We start from the raw sequence: 16,840 nt of genomic DNA on the forward strand, positions 1-16,840 counted from the left end.
GTTTATTAATTTATGTGACTTTTATTTTGAATTCTTTCAACATGTTTCGAGATTTTTTCTATCAGAAGTTCAGATTCTGGTTGTTTTGAGATGTCTTCTGTTTTTGTTGTCCAGTTTTCATTCTCAAGGGATAACTTGTAGAATCAAGGACAATGAAGTGACATATATTAACTGCATAAAATACCTTCAGGATTATAGGGGCATTATTTAAAAGAAATACACAAATTTCTTTATGCTGTGCTTGTCTGTGATTCAAAGAAGCCGTTTATCCTCTAGTAAGCTTTTTGGTGTCATCAGTGGAGCGTTCATGTTCTCACGCCTAACTGACCAGTCTCCATATCCTTCAAATTCAAGGGAAAGGCATTGTTAGTTGTCAGTGCAGCTGTGCTTAAAATGAATTGGGATTCTGTTATAAAATCTTTTTCAATGTCTGGGTGTCAGGACAGTCAGCTGACATTTTTAGACAAGGCAGTCTTCGTCTCTGGGTTGTAGTGACAGGCAGCAGTTCTAATTTAAAACATTCACCAATCAGGACATAGGAATTTTAGAAACATGGACAAATCAGTTATTGCCACAGTATAATGCAAAAAAATTAAATTGTATTGGAAACGCATGATAAAAACATATAGGGTCATGGAGGTAAATTGTAACACATTCTACATTTCTCTATTAGGTGATGACAAATGGTTACTTTCATGCTCCTTGATGAAACAATCATTAGCATCCACTGAAGTTTCTACGAGTGCCATGGCGACACCATGTGAGAAAGCTATATCTATTCTTAGCTGAATTTATTCTTTTCTGGTTTTCCTTGTAGTCTTTTCATTTATCTTCCCTCACTTTGTCTTGCCATGCAGTATGTGGCATTTTCACTTTTGGTGCTCTTGTAGGAATTGTATTGTCATCCATGCGTGCCACTGTCATTAATTTGGCAATGTATTATTATAATGTTTCAGCCATCCAGCTTTTGCCTAACGTCATAGTTTTGGATTTCATCCCTTATTGTTAATTATTCAACATTTTACAGAAACAGGAGAAATGCATACAAATTGTGGTCTTCAGCCACAAGAGAAGGGGCTGTGGTGGAGACTTGGTCAGTGATGAAGATGGTATCAGCGTTTGTCTTAGAGATATTGGGTTTGAAGATGCATCTAGGTTGAACTTGTTGAGGGAGTCCTGTATAGTTAGCACAGAACATTGTACACTTCTTCTGTCTTTCAAGCAGTGGGCTTTACAAAACTTGTTTTTGTTGTGTTGGTATTAAAATAGGTGGGTTGTGTTTCAGGAACTGAAGAAACATAAAGTCAGGGATGTAGTCAGAGTGTGTGAACCAAGCTACAAAATCGAGGAACTGATGAACGAAGGCATCAACGTCACTGACCTCGAGTTTGATGATGGAACTCCTCCTCCTGTTCAGGTAAAGAACATTTACACCATATAGTAGGAAATTACAGTTCATTTATTGTCATTTTGTCTGGAGTACATCTAGAATGGTGTATCTAGTTATTGTATGAGAATATTAAATTCACTGATGAATTGGCTACAAATTGAAACTAGTTTCAGCAGCCATTTGTGACTTTTTTGGCATAATTTATTATTTCATGATCTTTCTTGAGCAGTTTATATTTGTTCAAGAAATTCAAAGAGGGTACTTAGCAGTACTGAGTAGCTTTTTTGTAGAAGTAATGCTGTGAAGATTTCTGTCTTCTGGGTTGTTGCGCTGTGTAGTCTGGTCGATGTTTACCAACGTTTCAGAGGTCATACTGCCTCCGTCATCCGGGCGATAAGTATGAAGATTTCTGTCTTCTGGGTTGTTGCGCTGTGTAGTCTGGTCGATGTTTACCAACGTTTCAGAGGTCATACTGCCTCCGTCATCAGGGCGAGTCATCACCCTTATGACGAGGCAGTATGACCTCTGAAACGTTGGTTAACATCGACCAGACTACACAGCGCAACAACCCAGAAGATAGAAATCTTCATACTCATCGCCCTGATGATGGAGGCAGTATGACCTCTGGAACGTTGGTTAATATCTAAAAGACTACACAGCGCAACAACCCAGAAGACAGAAATATTCATACTCATCGCTGTGAAAACCTCAAATCTTACATAGAAGTAATGCTGTTTCTATACTTGGGAGATACTTGATATATTTTGGCAGTATGTATCGACATTGATTTAAACTGTATGGAGTTTATTTATTGCTAAATTACAGATAGTTGAGGAGTGGTTTGAGTTATTGAAGAAAAGGTTCCGAGAAAACCCCGATTCCTGTGTAGCTGTGCACTGTGTAGCTGGCCTAGGTCGGGCCCCAGTGATGGTAGCACTTGCACTAATTGAGCTGGGAATGAAATATGAAGATGCAGTGGACTTCATTAGGCAGTGAGTACTGTAACTTGTTGCTTTTGAATGGATTGCTTTGCTCTGAAAAGATGCATTGTACAAAGGGACACAAGATGTAAAGGTAAAGCAAGCTGAACTTGCGACCTGAAGACGTATGGAGGAGTGGAAGTACAAATCCATATATTATTAACTTTGGCACTGCAAAAAGGTAAGTGGTGAGCTTCACTCACTCCTTAGCTGCACTAATCCTGAAGAAAGATCCCCAGTACCCATTGAAGAGGGGACTCGCCAGCCGGCCCTGGAGCTGGTCTGGGTGTGGTGGTTATGAGTAAAATCTCTGCCTTTTCCTGCAATATAACCCCCAGTTGTTCAGCCCATAGTATTAGCATTCTTCTTCCTTTTCCGGTTTAACAATGTTTGAACATTTTCCGGTACCCTTTACGGGTCCCCAACCTTTTTCAGTTGGCTTGATCTATGGACATTCTGTAGGACTCCTTGGACGAGGGATCGGCCATCGCAAGGCCTCTACCTGTACACAGGACAACACAACACAGAAAAACATCCATGGCTTGAGTGGGATTCGAACCCACGGTCCCCGCGACCAAGCGGCACAAGACCCACGCATCAGACTGCGCGGCCACTGCGGACCTCCATTAGCATTCTTAATGCACATTATTTTACAGAAGTTTGATCTCTTCAGCCCCAAAATCAGACACATTCATTTCCAAGTTTTGTACTGTTGACTCCAAGCTCATTTATGATTATTCTGAAGTTCAAACTATTGCAAGCAGGATTTACTTTATTATATGTTTCTAGTTCAAAGATTAGTTTTCATATTTGATTTTTATGGGTATATTTCCAGGAAGAGACGTGGTGCCATCAATGCAAAACAGCTGGCTTACCTCGAGAAATACCGTCCTAAGTCTCGCCTTAAACTGAAGAATGGCCACAAGAATGCTTGCTGCATCCAGTAAGCAGTGAACTTCATGACAAACCAGCAAAACCAATAAATAAATCCCTTGTGCTGTATCCATCACATTAGGTTTTCTTGTTCATCAGGTGGATGAATGATGTTGCTTTGTTTTGTTCAGGCCGTTGAAGATTTTAATTTTAATTGGTTATACTCGATAGCTATTGACTGAATAGACATCTCGTCTTTTCAGACATACGTTTAGAAACTCCGTATAATATGTAAGAACAGTATGTTTTATAATCAGTTTCTATTGGCTGCTGCTGCATTTCTTGTTTTCAAATTTGAAATTACGTGGAACTGTAGAAAATATTTCTGCAGAGACATGTAGTTTGTTTTGGATTTAGGAATGGTTTTATGGAGATTGAATCAGGAGTGTTTTCATAATTTGACTGCAGTTATTTTCATACACTATAAAAGTGAGTGTTTTAAATTGGATTTTAGTAACTGGTATGCACTTTGGTGTAGGGTTAGAGAGATATAACATAAGAGAGGAACTGAGAAGTAGGAAGTTTGTTTACGTGATGCAGAGCTACTGTAAATATTTTCTTGATCAAAGCACTGCCGAAAAAGTATCAGGTTTTGTACAGTAATGAAACACTGTGTTCACAAAAAGTATATATATGGAGTCCTAAAATGGTAAATTAGCATAAATTTCTGAGTAGTGCTGCATATGTATATTCATTTTCCAACTTTATTTGAAGCTCAAAGCAAAACAAAGAAGGTAAAAAGAGTAAAACTTGATTTCAAATAATCAAAATTATAATTTTCTATTCAATTTTAAAATAAATTAGGTAAAAGGGTCATAAAACTGATTAAGAAAACTTTTTTGCAGGGCAGTTTCGGCAGCTTTGAGCTGAGCATGGAAAGGATGAATCATGCAAGTTATGTATCTGTAAAAAAAAAAAAATTAATACAATTAAGGGTATTTATGATACACGATGTATGAATGTTCATTTTTTTTTGAAATTAAACACTGCATAAATTGCTACAACTTTTGAATTAGCTCTTTCTATGAACTTGGTTTGTTTTTGTTGTGTTCAAAATTTATTAGTGGTTTCTAGAACAATTTTTGTGTGTATATTGGATCTGTGTAAAGCCTAACATTAAAAAAAGGCTCCATAAGTCTGAGATGGCCAAATGGTTTTTCAAAAATGTTTAAAATTAATATGAAAAGAAAGAGAAGTTTTAATGAAATTTTTAAAAGTTTGGAAAGAGTCGATTATAGGTAATACCAGCATGTAATTTCTGTATTTCACCCAGACTACAGCAGTAATTGCCAAGGTTTGCTTAGAACAAAAATTTATGTTAGTAATTGTTCCCAGTCAAGAATGATACTGTTTGTTGTTCCACACTTGAATGTAACAGACTTTCAAAGAATGTGAAGATGGAAATGTGCAGTAACTGAATTTGTCTTCTGCTAAAAAATGAATAAAAATAAAACTGGTTTTCCTGGACTGGTTTGCCATAAATTGCTACCTATAAAGTCCATCTCCAAAATAATTTTACAGACCTCTGAACCTATTTCCAGGAGTTCCATCTCTTTCAGTGTTTTCCAAAAGACTTTTTCACCAAAATTCAATATATTTTTTTTCTTTTCCCTGCCAAAGATTCTTGTGCAACCCAACCTTGACAGTCAGAGGAGACCTGCACAAAGTCTCGCACATAAAAGGCAAACAATTTATATGTTTTTACCTAAATCTAACATGTCGTGGTGCTGCTAGCAGATACGGCCAGTCATAGGTGATCATGTGGCCATCTGCATCACATACCAGCAGTTGACCACATGCTGTGCAACAGAACAAGTGTGTTGTGATTAAATGCCAGCGTTCAAAGTGCAGAATCAGTCCAAATAGGACCAACAAGATATCCAACATGCGTAGCAGTGCGTTCCCATGGCCCTGCACCATCCATTACATGCCATCCTGGAAGGCGATGGACCATATCTCGGTCTAGAACTGACACTGTGACTTTTGTGTTTGGCTCCTCAAGAGAATGCTAAAGGGCCGCCAATTCAGGTCAGAGAAGACAGCAAAGCCATGGTGGTTGCTGTGGTTTGAGCAAGACCTCTTGAGTTTTCTTGGGGAAGGAACTGTCAGCTAGTACATCAGTGGGATGTTTGCCTCAGTGCCCATGATGACTATTTTTAATGGCACTACTCCTTTACCTAGAACAATCCCTGATAATGTTTCATTTGAACAAGCCTTATAATTCTTTAGCTTCAGACTATGACCTTATTCAGTCAAAACTAATCTACCTCACTATTTTCCTTGTAGTTTTTTTGTCTGGTTGATTTTTAATTCATACAGTATTTATTGTATTTAAGTAAATCTTATTTGTGTGTATATATGCATTTAAAATGTGATGTATGTTTTTAAAACAGGAGGTCAGTTATTAATAGAATCTTGGGCCGTCAACCATGAAAGATGATTAAAACTTGCTAATGTTTCAAGGACCATCTCTGTTTTCATCCTGAGGGCTGCTCTGGAGGTTGGTTACTTCAATGGATATGCAATACAAAATAACTTGTAATAGTTCACATAAGATAAATGGGGAAAAGTTATCCCTGTGTCTTACGTGCTATGTCATGGAAAGTGCCAAGGAGTGCAGAGGTATAAATTACTTCCAATTTTAATCTTAGCATTAGATGGGAGCGATCAGCCTCAGCCCAACTAGTATACCCCAAAGAAAAGAGCTCATTGAACCCATTAGATAGGCTGGGAAGCCCCAGTCAGTCTTTAGTATGATGTAAAGGTGAAAGTAATTAGATGACTGTCTCCTGGGCTGTAGTCAGGTAGAAGTTTACCAATGTTTCACAGGTACTTGCTGCCTCCCATTAATCATCACCCTGATGAAACATTGGTAAACTTCTGTCTACGTGGTGCTACAACCCTGAAGACTTCATACTGACCATTGTGAAAACCTCAAATCCTACTATGAAAGTCAGATCATGGCCATAAGCTCTGATCTTTCATTGCTTATGTTAATACCGTCATATCATTTTGGGGCCCCGAGTCTGAAATATTTTATAAACCCTAGGTTTAAGCATAACATGTTTAAAAACCAACACAAAATCATTCTTCAAAGTTTTGCTTTGAACAAAGTTTTCAACCAATGAAGACTATCTTTTATGGAGAATGCATTTCAAGATATTTATCAAGGAAAAGAAGGTGCTACAAAGAGGTACAATACGAGTATAATCATACCCTGCCTTATATGTACGAAGGGCATATACAGATGATTTATACTAACCTGAATTATGTGATCCTTGATGGTGGTGGCTCCCAGGTTACATTTCGGCCTGTTCCACGTATTCTCCCTGGAGGTCAATGCACCGTTGCCATCTCTCTGGCAATTTCCGTATTGCCTCACGAGACCATTGTTTGGGGGTGTCTCGTACCCACTCCCTGACAGCTTCATGTAAGGCATCACTATCGGGGAATCTGTGACCACGCAGGGGATTATTCATCTCACGGAAGAGGGTATAGTCACTTGGTGCCAGGTCGGGGGAATAGGGCGGGTGTGGGAGCACGGTGAACCCCAGTGACTGCACGTGCAACTGTCTTCAGTTGGGTGACAGGCTTCGTATGTGACAACGAAACAGTGAAAAAGGGATCCAGCAGTGGTCCCAGAACATCAAGAACTCCACAAATGATTCAAACTGTGTTGGAACTGATCCCCTGCGTGGTCACCGATTCCCCGATAGTGACGCCTTACATGATGCTGTTAGGAAGTGGGTACGAGACCCCCAAACAGTGGTTTTGTGATGGCAACGGTGCATCGACCTCCAGGGAGAATGTGGGACGGGCCAAAGTGTAACCTGGGAGCCACCACCAAGGATCACATAATTCAGGTTAGTCTAAATCATTTGTATATGCCCCTCATAAATGCAAGTATCTTTATTATAAGTATGTATTATAGATTAACACAGACAAAGAAGTCTTATAATAAGCCAAACAATTTACATAACAGTGCTCTACCACCATTAGCAGAACAAATTTACATGAACATGTCATCGTATCCTGGTGGGGGCAGGTGGTCTGGATCTGGTGTTCCAAACCCTCGCCGAGGACCTCTTTGCGGACCAACATTTGGAGGGCCGAATGGATCAAATCGTGCACCTGGAGGTACACTGCCTCTGAAACAGATTGACGATCATCATAAGTTTCTTCTTTCATAAGAATGTTCTGCTATTGTACGTACCCTGTTCATGAGTTCTGATTTCAAATGTTCTGCCTGGAATCCCCAATAAATATTTGATTCCTATGTTATTCAATGATACTGTTTCAACTGCATGGCCTATTTTAACCCACTTACTGGTTGGAGTGACAAACACTGGACTTAGAAATTAATTTGGGACCCTTCCAGAGTAGGAGGCAAACTACTCAATGTGATGTTCCTCATAACACTTTAAGAGGATTCCACTGAATTTATGTTTTTATTCTGTTGCATGTCTGTGGATCCTTGTCTGGATTTATGCTGCATAATGTTTTATTTCAGGTTATTCTGACTGCGTAACTCAAAGAAGTGACTGGCTAAGGGCTGGACAAGAGCAATTTGAATCCTAGCACAGGCAAGAGATTCTGAATGTTATCACCATGTCCAGACTTTCAACAGAGCCCAATAAGCCTCCTTCTTTAAGGATCAGGGGCACTTTTCTCACAGGTACAGCATCCACAGTATGAAGTTAATAACTACAATCCATCAAGTGTCAGGGTTAAGAGTGTGGCTCTGTTTCTTTACAGCATGGTACTTATGTAAAGGGACAGCTTTTAAAAAGTCCATCGGTGTGGTGTCCCTTGAGACTTGTACTGTTTCTCGGTCCATAGCTCAGCAATGTGTGAGCTGCACAGCTGATACTAATACCATACCAAAGGGGAATTCACTCATGCCAACCATTACTTGTTAGGTTGCTAAGTGGCCCTCGTAGATAATGACAATGAAAGTAATGAATTCCTTGCTTTAACTTAATGAAGAGAACCATACCGTGGCAGGCCACCTGGAATGCCTGCTCCTGGATCTGGGACTCCTCGTCTTCCAAAGGGATTGAAAAGCATCCCACCTCCACGACTTAAAGGGTTCAAGTCTGATCGGCCCACTGCCAATGGATCACGAATTGGATCCCTAAAAATGTATTTACATTTAAATTAGGACCAACTGCTTTAATTTATAAATATATTTCAACTATATATATATATATATATATATATATATAAAACAGTGGTGGAGAATGATTCTTGTTAAACCTCGCAGTACATACTGCCTTCCAACTTGTTGCAGATTTTACAGATGTTCTATCCTTTTTAATTTTAATTACAAAATTATTTAAATAGAGTAACATTATCTGTCACAATAAGAATTAAATATGTAAAAATTATGGGAATTATTTTTTTTAAATATCACACTAAAATTTAATTGCCATAAAAATATATGTTTATTCACCAAAATGTTAAGATGTGATTGTTCAGTTGTCTAGATTATGTAGTATCAAAGAGAATGATGAGTTGGAAAGGAAGTGGCACTATCCTTGAGAACAGGGAATCTCACAAATATTGTCAGTCAGGATAGCTGACTCCAGTAAAAGATTTAAACTTGGGGACACGACATTCATTCAGTCTATTTCAGGTAGCCAAAGAACCCAGCTCAAATTTTAACAAGTTATCTCACAAAAGCAATTTACAAGTCTACTTAAAAACCAGTTTTAATGTTAATGCTGAAACATCCCCACCCCCCCACCCCAAAAAAAAAAAAAAGAGAGAGAGAGAATGGATATGAAATTTTTAAGTAGCAATAAGGAAGAATGAACCAGCACAGAATTAGAAATGTAATTTTTAAAAAACTTGAAATCCTAAATATATTAACAGAATTACAAGAAAAATTACTATATTTTGCCATATAAAGTGACTGATAAAAAGTTGACAGTGGAACCATGGTTCCAGAGAATCTATCGTAAATACGTCTTTGTATTTAATTATATTTAGGCAATAAATACAATGAAAGGAAGTTTATATATTAGCTTGATAACTTGCAATAATTGCTTCTTGTGATTTCTATATTCCCTCACACGTTCAGCATTAGTTTTTGGTATTTTTTGGGGAACTTCAGGTTCATTATTTAAAGTTTTCTGTACTGTGTCATATATTCTGCATTACGGATTGCTTTAGTTTCAATGTCATCCATTTTATCTCTACATAGTATGACGCAACACACAAATGCAGCAACAGATTTCTTCTACAAGCGATTAACAGTTCAGCTCTTTCCGCAGTAACGAAAGCGGATTGTTGACGGCAATAATGAAACAACAATGACGAGTAAACAAATGACGTTTCCTAGGTAACATAACCATTTTGTCGGTCCATATTTACACATTGTTGATATGGATCTTACACGTTTTCCTTTCACTTTTTTGCCGAATGACCCTTCCGTATAGACGTATTTACGTCAAAAAATGATACCGAGAAGGGCATTAGAATTTACAATATAAAAGAAAGCAACACACGGAATTTCCCAGATCAAAATGGCTCAGCCAGGTACTAGAAGAAATAGAGAATAGGGAGATCTGACAAATCAAAATGAAAAGAGTGTAGGAAAACACGAGACTCTCGAGTATTTTCATTCATCAACCACATAAAACAGAAAATACGCTGTATCTTCACCTTACAAATACAAATATTTGGCCAAGTTGCTCAGTTTGCTATTGCAGGAGGGATCTGCTTTGTCCAATTCTGACATTACTGATTGTGGTTGATCTATTCAGAATGTGGCAATCACAATGAAATATGCATACCAGTCAGGATCAAATCCAACTCCTATGCCTCGCCTTGGCTGACCAATCCTTAATGGATCATCATACTCATCTCTTTCCTCAGATCTAGAACGCTCACGAATGTCTGAATTTCTTAGCACTGGGAAGACTGGCTGGGCTGTCTGTGTTGTTGCTTCCTTGTTGGTGCCAGTCACTACAGGTTCCAATAAATCTTTTTGAATGGCATCAATAACATCTTTATACTTTGGTACCAATGCTTCAATGTCACCTTTTAAGTTCTTCACTGTTTCTTCTACTTTGAAATGTATTATTGAAATGGACAAATCTGAGACACGCTGGAAAATAAACACACATTATCTCATATTTACACCATATATCCACCAAACACATAATGTTACTTACATGATAACCCAGTGAACAAACAACATGCAAATGCATCCTTCTAAATTCACTACTATTCTTCTTCATTCAACAACTCAAACTCAGCACTGAACAAGGTATAATTAAAACAGCACTGCATAAATAAATGCAAAAAGCATTAACATAATATTTATGTTACACCTTTGTTATTGTGCTACTATTACATGATCCCAAATGGTCACTTGCGCACACTCTTAAAAACTATACAAAATAAAGTATACTGTTGGCCTGTCAAAGCAATTCAATATTGCGAACCTCACAACTTTGAAATGTATGTCATGTGTATGATCAATGTCACGTAATGTCATTGTCTGCGGTCTCCCCAGCAAATACACATGATTACAACAGATTAACTGAATGAAACAAAGTATTATATTTCAGAGTAGTTTAGTAGAATGTTATTTGTCTCTGTGGCTTACCATATCAAATCAACATAATAAAACATAACCCTACATGTTGCAATTACTGAAGCAACAAGAAAATGCTAATATAAAACCAAGAGCACCTCACTTCAAACCTCTTAAGAGATGGAAACCCATACCAACAAATTCAATACAATATCCGCTTCAGTCTTCACTCCCTTTAAAATATATAAATCCTTATTGTAAACATATCGCAGGGAGTAAGTGTCCTCTGAACTCCAGCCTTCAGGAAGTATTTCTCCTCCAACGTCAGTGGTTGTCAAAGTTTTCTGGAAAAAACCCCCAGATATATTCATACCATCAAAATTTACTTAATCATCACCAGCAACCGGAATAACACAGTTCTACAATATATCTACTTAATGACTTACACTGTCGCCTAACCCTACGCATTTGAAACCAAATTTTATAAAATACCAATGGATAAGAGCGACCAAAACGTCTTCTTTCTTTGTTATATCTTTTACAACAAGCCGATATGTTAAATCCCAACCAAACATCTGAGAAGCCATCTTGCAAGTACAAGTCTGTCCTTCCGCTCACATTTCCGGACTATCGACTGTAAATAGTTTTGTAATAGTTCCAGTATTGTTGTGGATAGATGGAAGCACAATATACACGCGACTTTGTGCGCCATCTATGTCGGTAACACGGCATTGCGTTATTTGATCTATATGGTATGTCACTGTTACGTGTTCTAAAGTTGGTGAAAAAGATTATTTTAATATTACAAACCGAAACTGGATGGGCACAAACTATGAATTATAACGCATTACAATCCCAATGGTAGGTATTTTATGACTGTCATTGGAAGATCCCCCACATAAAATAAATATCACAGCCCAGATAAAATCTGTATACATCAGCATACCACTGGTGATACGCGAGCCAATGTTGAGTGGTAGGCAAATTAAGTATGCAAATCAAAAGATAATATTAACGTAAATAAGTTTTCCCAGAAAACATTTGGTTAGTGGTACATTTAGTGTGTTAAATAGGAATTAGTAGTGACATGGGAACAAATTTGCCTGTTTAGTATAAACACAAAAAGTTTTTAATGCTGGTGATATACATAGCACAGTGGATATTATATAATTGATAGTTGCTCATATAAGACATCATGTAACTTAATGTTTGTTTCCAGGACTGAAGAGGCATCAGTGAATACATTTCATGTCAAAATTCTGGAGCTTGCTGCCTAGGACTTCAGTGCACTCAGAATGGTTCGTAGCCCTGCATACTGACAACGAGGAGCCCTTGTAGCAAAGGTATGTCATGTCTTATGCTAATATTGTAGAGTGTATTTTTAAAAATCATAGGATTCGTTTAACCATAATCATATGGGAAGGGGTTGCCGGCTGGACTTGGCTCCGGGATTGATGGTGCAGTGGTGTGCTGGTGTGACACACAGTCTGGATCAAGTGTAAAAGTCATGAGGCACAGATATTAAAGGTTAATTAACTCTATGAAACAGAGCCCTTCTTAAGTCCCTTTCAGTGCAAATTTGATTGTTGTCACAAATAATCTTGATGTCTGGTAAATAATTTCTCTTATGATTGCTATTTGCATATGTTAACATGTAAATGAAGTTATGTATTTAATAACACTTATAATTATAATGCAAGAAATGCCTTTTATTATAAAAATCTTACACAAACACACTTTTAACTGAGTAACATGAAATACAAGGTTTATGTTTGCACACTTAAAACACATACACACTAAAAGCTTAAAGAAGTTTGTTTTGTAGAATATTCCACCGTATGTCACAATATAACAGAATCATCTCTTCTTCTTTGTATTGATACATTAACGTAAACAGATTAATATTTTAGGGATCATTCTGCACCCATATCTCTTGAAACATGGCGTCAGATGACGGTATATAAACAGAATTGTTTCATTTCTCTCTGTCCCCATACTGTCTATTGTTATGTAGAACGACGTGTGGATTAATACAGGTAGAAGAACTTCTTGCATTAATTTTTAAGGATGATAATTTGTTATGCTCTTATTAGGAGCAAAGTTTTATATTGTAAATAATGCCATGTTCATATTACGACCCCACACTGAATGCAGTTTGTATTGTGACCAGTCTTGAGGGACACAAAACAGGACATCTTGGACAGTGGATGAGCCAATCACAAAACTTCTACGACCGTAATGTAACAAAGATAAATGTAAACAGACACGGATTCCCTAAGCCGAATTTGAACCTGTGATTCCAGTAAACCGGTGGTTTTAGCCCACGTCACTACCTGGCTCACTTAAGAATATGCAATACATTTTCCTAAATTTTATCAACCTTTATACTTCTCGCAGTTTTTAATTTGAGCAAGGGACATTTATACGGAAATGTCGTTTCCCATGTCCTTTCATATCCACGATCCATACGGTATCAGTAATAGCGAACGCCTTCACAAAACTGATAATAAGTTTGAGGTTCACGATTATCCCTCTGTTTCATTTAGAAACTGAGAATGTTGTGAATTTAATTAATATAAAATATGTAGAATATGGAAATATTTTTAATGTGGAAATTAGATGCTACATTTAAATGTAATTAATCACATTTAAAGTAAAATAAATTAAAGACATCAATTTACGTTAATATTATTTTGCTGTAATTTCCCTTCCTCATGAATTTCACTTTGTAAATTGAACACCAATTCCATCAACATAACAAACCTTCCATTACAAACATTTATGTAATTCCATTTCACAGATATAAACATATAGTCATATAGAGTTATTTTCAGACTGTCCTGCTATGTTGATCAACATCTGTAGGAATTTTCTTTCACTTATGAAACAGAATTGACGCACATGTAACTTCTTTGGTTTACAATAAATATTCAGTTTGTGGTTGTCTCAAGTATCACCAGGAATTGTTATATGATTTGTATGTCCGTTCATTAGGACGGTCGGCATGCCATCAACACCATCGTCTGTGACGTCGGGTGACGTAGGTGTCGCTGTTTGCAATGTTTCCTTAAATCCAGATGGTGGAATGTAGAACCACCAAGCTAAGAAGAAAAACAGTAACGAGGCAGCTTTCCCTATGAAAGCCAAAGCCAACACATACCTGGAAAAAAAAATTGTAGAATTTTAGGGGAAAAGTATTAAAAGATTAATGATACATTTGAAATTAAAATTTCTTGAAAGTTAAGATTCATATTTTGGCTGAAGGGTAGAAATTTCATGTATGATTTTGAACGATGTCTAGTAATGAAGAGGTAATCAGGGAGTTATTCTGTGGTACTAAGAAGGTAATTACCTAAAAAAAGGCTCGGAAAGAAACACTGTATACAGACATTCTAAATATTAGTAAAAATTGATTTACTTAGGCAGTTAAACTGAAATTGTTCTATGCTGGAAATAATATTACTGCCCTAGAAACACTTCTAAGTAATATTTCATGCTTATCAACTGTGTGTCACCGCTCACATTTGATCCGGTGGGCTGTGCCTTGCCGTGTGTCACAGTAGCATCCTGCTAAACCATCATCACTGGTGGGCAAGAGACAGATTTACTGTCATATGAATTCCTGTTGTACTCACGTTGAACAGTTTGCAGATACATTTCACAAGGGGTGTGTTCCGCTGTTTATGCGGTCTGTTAAAGCTACTTTTGGTCTACGGCTTAGGAATGAGGTAAACAGCTGGAGGACTATTTGTGTGACATAAACATTTTTATGTAGTAGCATAGTCCTGCAATGCCTGAAAGCTAAATTTGAATGTGTGTATGTAACTGATTTGTCATTAGAGTTTCTATGCATGTGTTAACTGAGCCAAACCTAATATCACAGTGCACGTCTAGTGGTTAGAACTCTAGATTTATATTTGGCAGGTTCTGGAGTCAGTTCTCGGCCTAGAGGCTGGCTGTTCATACTGAGTTTTTATGTTGTTATCTTGAGTCTGCCCAGATACGTACTAGGATTATCAGTGAATTTGTCAATGTGAAGGCTTGAGAGGAAGTGAACAGTGCAAACATTGTGACAAAATTATAGTATTTGCTCCTGCCTCGAATCAGACCCTGATTATGAAGCAGGAAACTAGTCATTTTAATAATCTGTCCCGTGTAGATGAGCTGGGGTAGCTTAGTCAGTATAGTGACTGACTGTGGACTGAACTGGCTCAGGATCCGGTACAATGATGACAGTTATGGGCTCTCAGGTTCTTTGAGAACAGGGCAATTTTTTTTTAAAAGCCAGTACCATAGATTTCGTTAGTTCTTGTGTAGAAAGTTGCGTGGTTCAGTCGATGAGGCAGCTCTCTGCGCCACGTACCTGCCCATATACGTGTTGTCATAGACGAGGCAGGCTCCGTTTTCATCCTCGTAACACGATTCCTGCCATAGGATGCACGTCTCGTCGATCAGCGCCCCGAACACCATGGGCGCAGGAATAGTCCCTATCAGACGCACCTTGATCCATTGTATGCCCAGAGCGAACGATCGCTGGTCATCCTGCACACATCTGCAACCAATGCCATAATCACCTCCAGAACTTAAGAAAAAACATCAAGAAACATCAAAAAACATCAACAAACTTCAAGACTAGCCAAGTGCTCGGATAAGAGATGAAGCCACAAACTTAAAACGCTTCTTGGTGTGGACTATCGCACATCTCGTGGATCAGTGGTGGATTGATGGTTGACCGAAGAACTCGGATAAAAGTCTGCTTCAGTGCCTCTCTGTCCACCAAGAATCTCAGTTTAAAGATTTCTGTCTTCTGGGTTGTTGCGCTGTGTAGTCTGGTCGATGTTTACCAACGTTTCAGAGGTCATACTGCCTCCGTCATCAGAGTATGAAGATTTCTGTCTTCTGGGTTGTTGCGCTGTGTAGTCTGGTCGATGTTTACCAACGTTTCAGAGGTCATACTGCCTCCGTCATCAGAGTATGAAGATTTCTGTCTTCTGGGTTGTTGCGCTGTGTAGTCTGGTCGATGTTAACCAACGTTTCAGAGGTCATGCTGCCTCCATCATCAGGGCGATGAGTATGAAGATTTCTGTCTTCTGGGTTGTTGCGCTGTGTAGTCTGGTCGATGTTAACCAACGTTTCGGAGGTCATACTGCCTCCATCATCAGGGCGATGAGTATGAAGATTTCTGTCTTCTGGGTTGTTGCGCTGTGTAGTCTGGTCGATGTTAACCAACGTTTCAGAGGTCATACTGCCTCCATCATCAGGGCGATGAGTATGAAGATTTCTGTCTTCTGGGTTGTTGCGCTGTGTAGTCTGGTCGATGTTAACCAACGTTTCAGAGGTCATGCTGCCTCCATCATCAGGGCGATGAGTATGAAGATTTCTGTCTTCTGGGTTGTTGCGCTGTGTAGTCTGGTCGATGTTAACCAACGTTTCAGAGGTCATGCTGCCTCCGTCATCAGAGTATGAAGATTTCTGTCTTCTGGGTTGTTGCGCTGTGTAGTCTGGTCGATGTTAACCAACGTTTCAGAGGTCATACTGCCCCCGTCATCAGAGCGATGAAACGTTGGTAAACATCGACCAGACTACACACCGCAACAACCCAGAAGACAGGTATCTTTATACTCATCGCCCTGATGACGGAGGCAGTATGACCTCTGAAACGTTGGTAAACATCGACCAGACTACACAGCGCAACAACCCAGAAGACAGAAATCTTCATACTCATCGCCCTGATGAAGGAGGCAGTATGACCTCCGAAACGTTGGTTAACATCGACCAGACTACACAGCGCAACAACCCAGAAGACAGAAATCTTCATACTCACTGCAGAGAAAACCTCAAATCTTACAATCTCAGTTTAAGTCACCGGGGATTGAACGTGGATCTCCGCTGTGCGAAGACAGCCTTTAGCCCCGTGAACTGTGGTGTGGATATATCGATGTTCTCCGGAACGTCACCTAATATAACGCGGAGTCATTGCCCGAGAATAGAAAC

The 16,840-nt window shown here is 38.5% G+C and overlaps 3 protein-coding genes and 1 long non-coding RNA gene across 11 annotated transcripts in view; 2 read left to right on the forward strand and 2 right to left on the reverse strand.

Moving 5' to 3' along the window:
• PRL-1 (protein-tyrosine phosphatase 4A family member PRL-1) overlaps window positions 1-4,770 on the forward strand; it is a 46,365-nt gene extending 41,595 nt beyond the window's left edge. For all 6 annotated transcript variants that reach the window (XM_022060017.2, XM_022060019.2, XM_022060018.2 and 3 more), the window contains 3 exons: window positions 1,286-1,417; window positions 2,216-2,382; window positions 3,206-4,770. In XM_022060017.2, the coding sequence (XP_021915709.1) occupies window positions 1,286-1,417; window positions 2,216-2,382; window positions 3,206-3,317 (411 nt within the window). In that variant the 3' untranslated portion in view covers window positions 3,318-4,770. The remainder of the gene's footprint in view (window positions 1-1,285; window positions 1,418-2,215; window positions 2,383-3,205) is intronic.
• Window positions 4,771-6,508: 1,738 nt separating this feature from the next.
• LOC110827888 (Proteasome inhibitor 31 kDa) lies at window positions 6,509-11,465 on the reverse strand. Its single transcript, XM_022060016.2, has 5 exons — window positions 11,293-11,465; window positions 11,041-11,190; window positions 10,101-10,414; window positions 8,300-8,437; window positions 6,509-7,451 (listed from the first exon to the last, which is right to left on the reverse strand). The coding sequence occupies exons 1-5, from the start codon at window positions 11,431-11,433 to the stop codon at window positions 7,313-7,315; spliced, it is 882 nt and encodes a 293-aa protein (XP_021915708.1). The 5' UTR covers window positions 11,434-11,465; the 3' UTR covers window positions 6,509-7,312.
• Window positions 11,466-11,526: 61 nt separating this feature from the next.
• LOC110827892 (uncharacterized) overlaps window positions 11,527-16,840 on the forward strand; it is a 167,546-nt gene continuing 162,232 nt past the window's right edge. Inside the window, exons 1-2 of the long non-coding RNA XR_015533616.1 lie at window positions 11,527-11,707; window positions 12,066-12,189. This is a non-coding gene — a long non-coding RNA (uncharacterized LOC110827892). The remainder of the gene's footprint in view (window positions 11,708-12,065; window positions 12,190-16,840) is intronic.
• Window positions 12,535-16,840, reverse strand: part of Oatp26F (Organic anion transporting polypeptide 26F) — a 55,291-nt gene continuing 50,985 nt past the window's right edge. For all 3 annotated transcript variants that reach the window (XM_022059995.2, XM_022059994.2, XM_022059996.2), the window contains 2 exons: window positions 15,210-15,398; window positions 12,535-14,006 (listed from right to left, as the gene is read on the reverse strand). In XM_022059995.2, coding sequence (XP_021915687.2) covers window positions 13,793-14,006; window positions 15,210-15,398 — 403 coding nt within the window. In that variant the 3' untranslated portion in view covers window positions 12,535-13,792. The remainder of the gene's footprint in view (window positions 14,007-15,209; window positions 15,399-16,840) is intronic.

The sequence above is a fragment of the Zootermopsis nevadensis genome, unplaced genomic scaffold (assembly GCF_977971745.1).
Source record: "Zootermopsis nevadensis isolate Lab colony 2312 unplaced genomic scaffold, Znev_1.0 Znev_ptg000003l, whole genome shotgun sequence".
Lineage (NCBI taxonomy): Eukaryota > Metazoa > Arthropoda > Insecta > Blattodea > Termopsidae > Zootermopsis > Zootermopsis nevadensis.